Source organism: Mesoplodon bidens (assembly GCF_964165515.1).
Source record: "Mesoplodon bidens genome assembly, chromosome: 5".
NCBI lineage: Eukaryota > Metazoa > Chordata > Mammalia > Artiodactyla > Ziphiidae > Mesoplodon > Mesoplodon bidens.
The window spans coordinates 74434196-74446530 of NC_138161.1; the positions used below are offsets into that span (position 1 = coordinate 74434196).

At 40.3% G+C, this 12335-nt stretch overlaps 2 protein-coding genes across 3 annotated transcripts in view; both read left to right on the forward strand.

Annotated features, from left to right (window-relative positions):
- Nucleotides 1-5941: 5941 nt before the first annotated feature.
- Nucleotides 5942-12335, forward strand: part of KCNAB1 (potassium voltage-gated channel subfamily A regulatory beta subunit 1) — a gene marked incomplete at its 5' end in the record, with an annotated part of 429450 nt that continues 423056 nt past the window's right edge. For both annotated transcript variants that reach the window (XM_081235013.1, XM_081235016.1), the window contains one exon: nucleotides 5942-6216. In XM_081235013.1, the coding sequence (XP_081091139.1) occupies nucleotides 5942-6216 (275 nt within the window). The remainder of the gene's footprint in view (nucleotides 6217-12335) is intronic.
- On the forward strand, nucleotides 10267-11646 carry LOC308618089 (lupus La protein homolog). Its single transcript, XM_081235478.1, has one exon. The coding sequence runs from the start codon at nucleotides 10367-10369 to the stop codon at nucleotides 11594-11596; it is 1230 nt and encodes a 409-aa protein (XP_081091604.1). The 5' UTR covers nucleotides 10267-10366; the 3' UTR covers nucleotides 11597-11646.

Sequence of the window (12335 nt, forward strand, 5' to 3'; positions counted from 1 at the left end):
AAATCCTAAAGATGCCACCAGAAAACTAGTAGAGGTAATCAATGAATCTGGTAAAGTTGCAGGATACAAAATTAACGCACAGAACTCTCTTGCATTCCTATACACTAACAATGAAAGATCAGAAAGAGAAATTAAGGAAACAATCCCATTAACCATTTCAACCAAAAGAATAAAATACCTAGGAATAAACTTATCTGAGGAGGTAAAAGACCTGTACTCAGAAAACTATAAGACACTGATGAAAGAAATCAAAGATGACACAAACAGATGGAGAGATATACAATGTACTTGGATTGGAAGAATCAACACTGTGAAAATGACTATACTACCCAAAGCAATCTACAGATTCAATGCAATCCCTATTAAATTACCAGTGGCATTTATTATAGAACTAGAACAAAAAATCTTAAAATTTGTATGCAGACACAAAAGATCCCAAATAGCCAAAGCAATCTTGAAGGAAGAAAACGGAGCTGGAGGAATCAGACTCCCTGACTTCAGACTATACTACAAATCTACAGTAATCAAGACTATATGGTACTGGCACAAAAACAGAAATATAGATCAATGGAACAGGATAGAAAGCCCAGAGATAAACCCACACACCTATGGTCAACTAATCTATGACAAAGGAGGCAAGAATATACAATGGAGAAAAGACAGTCTCCTCAATAAGTGGTGCTGGGAAAACTTGACAGCTACATGTAAAAGAATGAAATTAGAACACTCCCTAACACCATACACAAAAATAAACTCAAAATGGATTAAAGACATAAATGTAAGACCAGACACTATAAAACTCTTAGAGGAAAACTTAGGAAGACACTCTTTGACATAAATCACAGCATGATCTTTTTTGACCCACCTCCTAGAGTAATAGAAATAAAAACAAAAATAAACAAATGGGACCTAATGAGACTTAAAGCTTTTGCACAGCAAAGGAAACTATAAACAAGCCAAAACGACAACCCTCAGAATGGGAGAAAATATTTGCAAGTGAATCAATGGACAAAGGATTAATCTCCAAAATATACAAACAGCTCATGCAGCTCAATATTAAGAAAACAAACAATGCAATCCAAAAATGGGCAGAAGACCTTAATAGACATTTCTCCAAAGAAGATATACAGATTGCCAAGAAACACATGAAAGGATGCTCAACATCACTAATCATTAGAGAAATGCAAATCAAAACTACAATGAGGTATCACCTCACACGTGTTAGAATGGGCATCATCAGAAAATCTACAAACAACAAATGCTGGAGAGGGTGTGGAGAAAAGGGAACCTTCTTGCACTGTTGGTGGGAATGTAAATTGATACAGCCACTCTGGAGAACAGTATGGAGGTTCCTTAAAAAACTAAAAATAGAGTTACCACATGACCCAGCAATCCCACTACTGGGTATATACCTAGAGAAAACCATAATTCAGAAAGACACATGCACCCCAGTGTTCACTGCAACACTCTTTACAATAGCCAGGTCATGGAAGCAACCTTAATGCCCATTGACAGACGAATGGATAAAGAAGATGTGGTACATATATACAATGGAATATTACTCAAGCATAAAAAGGAACAAAATTGAGTCATTTGTAGAGACGTGGATGGACCTAGAGACTGTCATACAGAGTGAAGTAAGTCAGAAAGAGAAAAACAAATATCGTATATTAACACATATATGTGGAATATAGAAAAATGGTATAGATGAACCGGTTTGCAGGGCAGAAATTGAGACACAGATGTAGAGGACAAACATATGGACACCAAGGGGGGGAATCTGGGGGTGATGGTGGTGGTGGGATGAATTGGGAGATTGGGATTGACATATATACACAAATGTGTATAAAATAGATAACTAATAAGAACCTGTGTATAAAAAATAAATTAAAAAAAAAAGAGACTGAGGGCTTCCCTGGTGGCACAGTGGTTGAGAGTCCGCCTGCTGATGCAGGGGACATGGGTTTGTGCCCCGGTCTGGGAAGATCGCACATGCTGCGGAGCGGCTAGGCCCGTGAGCCATGGCCGCTGGGCCTGCGTGTCCGGAGCCTGTGCTCCGCAACGGGAGAGGCCATAACAGTGAGAGGCCTGCGTACCACGAAAAAAAAAAAAAGAGAGACTGAGGCAGTAAAAAAAAAAAAAAAAAAATTCTGGGTGAGGAAGAGACTGGACAAACAAGTTCAGAAAGGAAAAGGAAGAATGTAAAATTTCCAACTGCTAAAGAAGAGCATGTTCATGGATTTTTAATATGGATGATAGATATCAAATAGTTCTAGGATTTAAATTCCATGGGATACATTTAAGATAGTGATGTAACAATATCATTTTTAAAATAGCAATACTTATAATATGCTGGATGTAGCATCCTTTGTGACTATTTAAGTTTATGATGACAAATGTTGCATATTTAAAAATGTTTAAGTTGATGCTTAGTTTTTCAAATATTTAAAAGGGAAACATAAACAGAAAGTTTGAATTCTAGTGCTGCAGTAGAATCTACCCTGGAGAATAAATACTTATTAAATGTTAATATATGCTAGACATTGTTCTAAGTATTTTATAACATTTTGTTAAAGATTTATAATAAGGGTATATATAATAATTATGATCCAGACTTTATTAGCGGTAAGAAAGCAACTTTTATTTAGCTCACAATGCTGTGGGTTAGGAATTTGGGCAGGGCTTGTGCCGTTCTCACTTGGGATATCTCATACAGTTGCAATCAGATGTTGGCTGGGACTAGTCATCTGAAGGATTGACTGAGCCCGAACACCCAAGCTGGCTTGTTCCCAGAGTTGGTGGTTGACGTTGGACATTGTCTGGGAACTTGTCTGGGGCTACTGATGAGAGCACCTACATGAGACTCTCCACCATAACGCTCTCAAGGTAGTCAGGTTCCTTACATGGTAGCTCGCTTCATCAGAATGAACGTTCCAAGAGTGATGGATGAAAGCCATATGGCCTTTCTGAGGTAGCTGTGGAAGTCATATAGCATCTCTTTTACCATATTTTACTGATGAAAGCGTAAGGGGGCGAGGCAGGCGTGCGGCCGTGAGCGCACGACCATCATCTCGCGAGACTCTTAGTTTGGTGGTTAGAGGTTGCGCTCTGCCAATGGTCGGCGGTGGGACGGTAGTCCTCGCGGCGGAGAGTGAGGTGAGAGGTGGATGGAATTTCTCCCCTGGGTTATCTGGCCTCGGGCTGGCTGGTGGGCGGGGGTGGGGTGGGGTGGGGTGGGGTGGGGGCGGCCAGGGACAGGCTGAGGGCTGTGTCCTGCAGAGCTCCAGAGCCCTCGCCAGTGCTGCACACTGGCCGGGCCCAGGCCTGGAGGCAGCCGCTAACCTCTCCCGATCCCCGTCTCCGCGACCTAACGGCAGTGGCTGTCACCCTGGGTTGCAGTCCACGGAACCTGGTCCCCCGTCCCCCATCTGGGCGGCCTGAGGAGCCTCAGGGCCGGCTGGGCCCTGGGCACCTGGCTCCCTCAGTGATGACAGACAGCTGGGCAGGGTCTGGGGACCTGGTCCTGAGGGCCTTGCCAGCTGAGATCTGCCTCCTCAGCTGGGCCTGGGCACTGATGGGAGGACCCAGACTGGGTGCTGGGCTCCGGGGCAGGGTAACCGGCCCCCGCAGGGACCCCCTCCTCATAGCCAGGACCTGGACCTCAGAGGGCGAAAGTTGAGCCTTGGGGCCTTGCCCTTTCTTGTCAGAACAGAGAATAGTATTTCGGTGGAGGTTTCCGGGAACATCGTGACCTGACCTCAAGAACAAAGTGTCTGACAGCAAGAATTTTGCAACAACTAATTGCACCCCTCCCTTGCCTTTCCTACAAGAGGGCTTTGCCGAAAGCTTTTGGGATTTGGGGTTTTTAAGGCATGAGCCACGCATTTCCTTGCAGGGCCCTGCAATAAATCTTTCTCTGCTCCAAACTCCGACCTTTTGGTATGTATTGCTTGGCCTCACTGTGCCTCAGGCACAGGGACTTGTGTTCGGTAACAAAAGCAGTCAGAAGCCCACTCAGACAAAGGGGAAGGGAAACAGACCCCACCTCTCAATGAAAGGAATGTCAAAGAATTTGAGGGCTGTATTTTAAAACTGCCACACATATAAAATTACCTCTGGTTTTTGTTGTTGTTGTTGTTTTTATTAGATGAGGAAACTAAAGCACGGTGGGGTTAAGTGATTTGCCTAAGATCACAGAGGAGGTAGGTGATGGAGTTAGGATTCAAATCCAGGCAGTCTGACTCCAGAGCAGAGCTCTTAAACAGAACAACCCTGCCTCCTGAGAAAGGCAAGCCAAGGGGAGTGTGAAGCCCCCTTGGCTGAATGAGCATAAACTCCTCTCCCCAGTTCTACCGCAGAGCCCCCTGTTGACACATCCTCAACAATATCAATCTGGGGAGACTGTCCCCAGAGTCTACACTTTCAGGAGTCTGTTGCTATGGATACCATGTTGCCAGAGCTCTTCAATGACTCAAGGGATGGAGTGCAGGGAGAGGAGCTGGAGAGGCTGCAGCCACTGGTGTTACAGGTTCCTGAGCCCCCAGACTCAGGTGGGACAGATCTGGTGCTTGGTAGCAGCTGTCCTGTGGCCCTTTGATAGTTGTTTCAGGTGGCTCACGGCTTGGTGGTCACGGTTCTAAGACTACCCTGGATACTAATATTAAAAAGCTTTTACCTAAATGTGGGAGAGTCCACGTGGTGTGATTTGTTGTTCCCTCATCCTTGGCTTGGATTGGCTAACAGCCAAGATCCTCAGAGCTAACTCTTTAAGAAGGGCCTCTTTCCTTCTTTCTCTCCTGCCATTCTCAGAGGCTATAAGACCTCACCATACCTCTATGATTTATAATTTATGGTCTTGCATGGACAGAGAAATTCACTAACTTTCCTGAGTTCTTTACATGTAGCCAACACTGAGGCAGTTCATACAGGAGGGACTGAGGTTGGTTAGGGGGATGCCTGGGGCTTAGGGCGTCACCAAATAACTTTGTGGTAGACATCTAAGTGGGCACTGATATCACTGTCCTCTGAGCTAGGACAGAGGTCAGACTGGTTGGTAGGCATGTGGGTCAGTCCCATGCATCTTAACCACAAGGGTCATTAACTGAATTGGCTTTCCACCTTTCAGAGCTAGTTTTCATGTGCAGTGGGCACATACCCCCCCCCCAACACACACACATCTGGACCCATGCACACATAGGCTCTCACCACTTCCTATCTACTATTTTTTTTCATTCCAACTTAAGCCTCAGTCTCCTCGATTGTAAGGTGATTCTTATGCTTCCACCCATCATAAGTATTGAGGGGGTCAGTTACTGAATCAGTTATGGTAGGCTGCAGAAATGAAAGCATGTTTGACATATGTGGTTCACTGACATTTGAAAAACCTCCTTCTCCCAAAGGATTATAAAATAGATTGAAAATATTATTTTAAGGTTTACACAAAAGGAATAATCCTGCCCGTGCTTTGGTATTGTTAAATTTATTTGAGGAAATTCACATTAAAACTTTAAAAACTCTAAGGGGACTCTAATTAAGAATGCCTAATGAGCCTCCAGTTGTTTTTTTTATAACTCTAAAATGATGATCAAATATAATTTACCAAACTCTATGGTTCAGAGTTATCATTGTTAAATGAAGCAGAAGTCCAAACTTTGCAGAAGGAATAGCACCATAAAACTTCAGTGTTACAAAGTCGTTGGGGGTTGTTTTTAAAATTTCCATGTTCCAGGATATCACAAATAGTGGCCGCCTTAGCTCTTCCTTAGGAAACTTAGAGATACCCTTTCATCCCCAGCCGGCTCAATTACAGCTTTGCGGCAGGATAAGGTTAAGGGGATGGGGGAGGACAGGAAAGAGGAGGGAGGCAGAAACAGAAAAATCAATTCAAATTACTTTGATGACAGTGACTTCGAGTCTTCTCTGAAAGACACGAACCTCCAGGATGATGGCAGCCCAGACCCGGACGGCAGGGAGTCAGATCTCGGAAGAGAACCCCAAGTTAAGGCAACCATCTGGGCTTCCCGTAGAGAGCAAAGACACATCTCCCAAGAAAGCTTCAGAAAGTGGGAAAGACAGCAGCCTCAGCCCCTCGGGGCAAACCCAACTCAGGGCTCAGCAACTGGCTCTGGTGCGGGAAGTGGAGGTGAACTGGTACCTAAAACTCCGGGAGCTATCCAGTGAGCACACCACCGCCTACACCACCGGCATGCCTCACAGGTAAGCCTTACCCCTTCCCGCACTGGCTTTATGAGACCCTGTTTGAAAGTGCTCTCCAGAGTGGATGCTTAGATTTCTTTTCCCGTGCTGCTGGAGATTTAACAACTCAAACTGCCTTACAGATGATTGACATTTCAGAATGTGTAACCACAAAGAGCAGGAACTTGGTGAAAATGTCAAATAATACTCCCTGGATTGTTATTCAGAAAACACTCTTGTAAGGAGGCAGTAGACACTCAAGGGCTGAGAGGAAGAAGGAGTATGGCATTAAGATTTGTCTTAAGTAACAATCAGAGAAGTTCAAAGATTGTGTGAAAATGCCCCCTTCCAAAGCAACAACAAATTCTTTGCAATCTTTCACCACTTCCTTTACCTTAAGACCTTGGGGATGAGGGAGGGAAATGTGTTTTGCCTGTTTGAAAAGTGTACAGTTGAATAGTGTGAATTTGTTGAATGAGAGCTCAGCATGCACTGGGGGTACAGAGGAGAACACATTGTCCACCAACCTGGGGATCTGGGCCCCCTGTCTAAGACAGAGAACATCAGGAGAAAAAGGTACTTTTTTAAAAAAAAGAGGTCAATGTAAGACAAATCCCTGTAGATTTTCTCTCTGTCCTTTTCTCAGCCTCAGCTTCAAATGATGCAGAGGAGGAATAATTTCACAAATCCCAATCTTATAAGGCAAAATGTATGGAGTAAAAGTGTCTGGAGTCCTGAAATTTAAGAATACTTATTCACTGTAATGGTTACTTTCAATGAAATGGTCAAAGAGTGGAAAACTTCTTTTGTAGAGACTGGTAGCATAGAAATTCTGGAATGTATTCTGTTTATCAAAGCATCCCAGTTTGCTCTGAGCTGCCCCATTTTTATATTTCTAATTCTAAAAAGATATTATAGAAAAACATTTAGCAATTGAATTAACTGATGCATATAAATTAAAAATTTGTTGGACCACAAACTTCAAAATGCCTGAACTTTCATTTACAAACCTTTCCAAGGCAGAAATAAAATAGATATTTCCAAATCTAAGCCACTATTTAAAAATCAGCATTTAAAAAGTAAAAGAGGATAAAGTGTCTGGAAGTGTTTGGTGAAACACATTTACTATTTATGGCTGAAGCGATTTGTCTGAAGCTCCTGTAAGCTGCGGTGCCTACATTTGGGATATAATAGAAGAAGGAGCAAGAACGTTCTCAGTCAAAGAAAGCATGAATGAGTTTGTCGGTGTTGGGAATGTACCTCATATCTATAAATCTTAAACCTTAAAGCCATTATTAAAGAACTTCTGGAAAAAGAGTTAGATGGCAAAGGAAAGTCTCGATAATGTTTTCCTTCCTTAACATAGTCTTTTACTTACTCCAGACCAGAAACTTTCCTTAAAGGAGTCTAACACAGGACTATAAAATTCCTACACTATATTACATTGGAATAACATTTATCAGGTCAGAGGTGAATATAAATTAAGGTAATCAGTTTGAGCCAGCAACTTTTGGGAAAAGAAAAACAAACTCCCTTCTTTTCTGCTTTACTCAGACAATAACAATTTGTCATTATTCAGGAGAGATGATCCGGAAGTAATTGTTTCCATGGTAACAATGGGCACATTATTAATCATCGATTCACAATAGCCTTGTGAGTCCCTTGTCTAGTGACTCTGTTAAAGAACAGTGAAACTCATGTCTATCTTACATCATCAAAAATGAAAAATGTCTCCTCCCCCTTTATTTTTACAGCCTGACATTTCCAGGAGGAAACTAGTGTGTGCAGATGGCACTAAGCCCATTTATAAATTAGATTTATTGCAGAGCTCAATGTGTGTATAATTCAGAAAAAGGCAGTTTTACTTACCGCCAGCTCCTTTCCATTTTACACCCCAGTGTTAGAACCACTGCCTCAGCTGAGTTCTTGAGGTTAGTGGGGCAATGACAATTACCGTGACAACGAGCCATGGTGCAATCCCTTCAAATTGTAATGTAAGCATTAGAACGTGCAGTTCCCCAAGCCACCTGTTTTTCTTTCATTTATAGATGTTGCCTGGGCAGAAGTTACAGAAAGTTTTTCTGGACTTTCAACTGTCCTTTCTTCCAACAGCGCAGCCCAAGAGTGATATCTTCATTAGAGACCTGTATGTAGAAGATAAATATGATTAATATAAAATATAAACAAACGTATCCATCTGTGAAATTTTACTTACAGGACAGAATATGAAATGCTTTGAAGAGTGCTTGAGGGCATTACACATTTGCTATGGGCAGTAATTCTTTGGGTCTTTGGTTAATGGCCATCAGTAGGGAATTGCTAGAGGGCTCTCACTCCAATTTCTTTTCTGAGAAGATGGAATGAAAATATTTTACAGCAGGTTAATTCTAGTTCATGAGGGACTTGAGGACTGTCTTATGCCCAGATTCAATGGTAACTTATATTTGAAACAAAAGGTATTATTAAATGATTGGAAGAAATTGTTAGAGAAGGGTCCAGTAGTTTTGGTATATTTAAGAAATAAAATTACAGGAATCAGGGCAGGCAATGCACATTAGTCTGGTGGTAAGTGGTTCTGACTCCCTTTCTGGGACTGTGTTTGCATATAGGACTATATATGAAACAATCTAATATAATTGGCTTCATATTGACTGACCATTTTGCCTAGTTGTCTGATGACCCAGTGATGCTGATGTATTTTATATGATGGCTCATTCCTCTGCATAGCGAGGGAGGGTAGTGCAGGGGCCAGAGTCCTGGAGTTGGAGGCATAGGGCTAGCTTTTACTTCCTGTGTAACTGTGGATGTGATTTTTAAAAAATTTATTTGTTGTTTTTATTTTTTATTTATTTTTTATAAATTTATTTATTTTATTTATTTATTATTTTTGGCTGTGTTGGGTCTTCATTGCTGCACACGGGCTTTCTCTAGTTGCAGCGAGTGGGGGCTACTCTTTATTGCGGTGTGCGGGCTTCTTATTGCAGTGGCTTCTTTTGTTGCTGAGCCCGGGCTCTAGGCGCATGGGCTCAGTAGTTGTGGCTCACAGGCTCTAGAGTGCAGGCTCAGTAGTTGTGGTGTACGGGCTTAGTTGCTCCGCAGCATGTGGGATCTTCCCAGACCAGGGCTCGAACCCATGTCCCCTGCATTGGCAGGCGGATTCTTAACCACTGCACACCAGGGAAGCCCTGTTGTTCTTAAATAACGTTTTTATTTTTTTCATTTTACAGAAGTAACATCTGAACTTGGTAGGAAGTTTTAAAAACAGAAACATAAAAAAGAAAGGGTAATCACTGGTAATATTTTGGTGTGCTTTCACCTAGCCTTTTGAATTGGAATCATACTATATATTTTCACTTAATAGTATGGCAGCGTATTTTGTTATCTTAAAAACCACTTACAATTTTCTAAGGACTATATATTATGCCTATATTATTGCTTAGCCATTCTTATTTTACTATTTATCATTATCATAAATAATATTATAATAAACATCTTTATATCAGACTTTAAAAAATCATATCTCTGGTTATTTTCTTAGGCTCTATTTCTAGAATTGGAATTAATGGGAAATATTACATATATAATATTACCTATACATATATAAACTTGTATATATTTATTTTTAATGCAATTGCTTTCTGAAAATATTTTTGCAGTGTACATTCCCTCTGGTAATATTCTAGAGTGCTTATCTCATTGTTTTTTCTATACTAGATAGTGTTTATATGGAATCTATAGGTTGAGTTTTATAGTTTAACAATTTGTTGGGTAGGTTAATTAAATTTCCTGAGTTTCAGTTTCTTCAACTGCAAAAGAGGACTAATAGCATTATAAAGGACTGTTGTAAAAATTAAATGAGATAATGTAGAAATGATTCGAAAAATAATGTATTTTGCTTTCAAACTCTTTGAAGTAAGGGTCAAGATGAGTCCCTATGTTGTGTATGGTGTATTTAAGGCTTATGAAGATAATTAAGGGTGACTCAACATATCTAGCAAAAATTTACACTTCACCTAGCACCTGACTGCAAAGGATCCTATTGTGCTCAATTAAAATTTATGAGAGAGGCACGTTGGGCAAGCCGGCGGCGCTAGGGATAGGAGACGTTGCTGTCGCTGTTAGTGACCCTGTGGTGCGTCTCTGTGGGACCGGGAACTTAAAGATAGCCAGAATGGCAGAAAATGGTGATAATGAAAAAATCGCTGCTCTGGAGGCCAAAATCTGTCATCAAATTGAGTATTATTTTGGTGACTTCAATTTGCTATGTGACAAATTTTTAAAGGAACAGATCAAACTGGATGAAGGCTGGGTACCTTTGGAGATAATGATAAAATTTAATAGGTTAAACTGTCTAACAACAGACTTTAATGTAATAGTAGAAGCATTGAGCAAATCAAGGGCGGAACTTATGGAAGTAAGTGAAGATAAAACTAAAATTAGAAGATCTCCAAGCAAACCCCTCCCTGAAGTGACTGATGAGTATAAAAATGATATAAAAAACAGATCTGTTTATATTAAAGGCTTCCCAGTTGATGCAACCCTTGATGACATAAAAGAATGGTTGGAAGATAAAGGTCAGGTACTAAATATTCAGATGAGAAGAACATTGCACAAAGCATTTAAGGGATCAATATTTGCTGTATTTGATACCATTGAATCTGCTAAGAAGTTTGTTGAGACCCCTGGCCAGAAGTACAAAGACACAGACCTGCTAATACTTTTCAAGGAAGATTACTTTGCAAAAAAAAATGAAGAAAGAAAGCAAAATAAAATCGAAGCTAAATTACGAGCTAAACAAGAGCAAGAAGAAAAACAAAAGTTAGCAGAAAATGCTGAAATGAAATCTCTAGAAGAAAAGATTGGCTGCTTGCTGAAATTCTCGGGGGACTTAGATGATCAGACGTGTAGAGAAGATTTGCATATCCTTTTCTCAAATCATGGTGAAATAAAATGGATAGACTTTGTCAGAGGAGCCAAAGAGGGAATAATTCTGTTTAAAGAAAAAGCTAAGGAAGCACTGGATAAAGCAAAAGACGCAAATAATGGTAACCTACAATTAAGGAACAAAGAGGTCACCTGGGAAGTACTAGAAGGAGATGTGGAAAAAGAAGCATTGAAAAAAATAATAGAAGATCAACAAGAATCCCTAAACAAATGGAAGTCAAAAGGTCGCAGATTTAAAGGAAAAGGAAAGGGAAATAAAGCTGCCCAGATTGGGTCTGCTAAAGGAAAAGTACAGTTTCAGGGCAAGAAAACTAAATTTGATAGTGATGATGAACATGATGAAAATGGTAAAAAGAGTAAGAGAAGTAAAGCAGTAAAAAGAGCAAGGGAAGAAATAGACCAAGAAGAACCTTCATCAAAACAACAGAAAACAGAAAATGGTGCCGGAGACCAGTAATTTAGTAAACATTTTTTATTCATTTTAATTAGATTTTAAGCTGCTTTTGTCTTTGAAAAGAAAAGAAAAAAAGAAAACCGAATTTTAAAAAGAAAACCGAATTAGGTCCACTTCAATGTCCACCTGTAAGAAAGGAAAATTTTTTTGTTGTTTAACTTGTCTTTTTTTGTTGTTGTTATTGTTACCAAAATGAGTATTTTTTTTATGTATAATTCTGTTTGTGTTCTTTCAGATTATTCAAATATCAAAAGAAACATTCTTCCACTGAATTGCCTTTGTAATATGAGAATGTATTAGTACAAAGTAATAAAATGTATACTGCATAAAAAAAATTTATGAGAGACCACTGTGTGTTCTTACAGAGGCTTTTTAGGAATTCATATGATCACCACTCTCCTGGAGAAAAGTGACTTAAGGATAGAATAGAAAGAGCTTTTAAATACTATCAGAATTAACATTCCAAACCAGAACTGACTGAACCTATTTATTTAAACTGACTGGACATTTAGTGGGACAAGGCAACATATGAATGAATGTTGACCTATAGCATTTCAATAGTGATTTCTACCATCTTAATAAATGTTTATTAGCTGGAGAGTAGTTACACTGAGTAGTTATATTTCTAATATTTCCTCTCTGCTGTCAAAGCTCCCTGACTTCTTAGAAGTCATTAACTTCTGTGTGCTTCCAGAGGATCAGACGTGGTCCTATGGGAAGACAGGCAGTTCTCCCAGGTGAG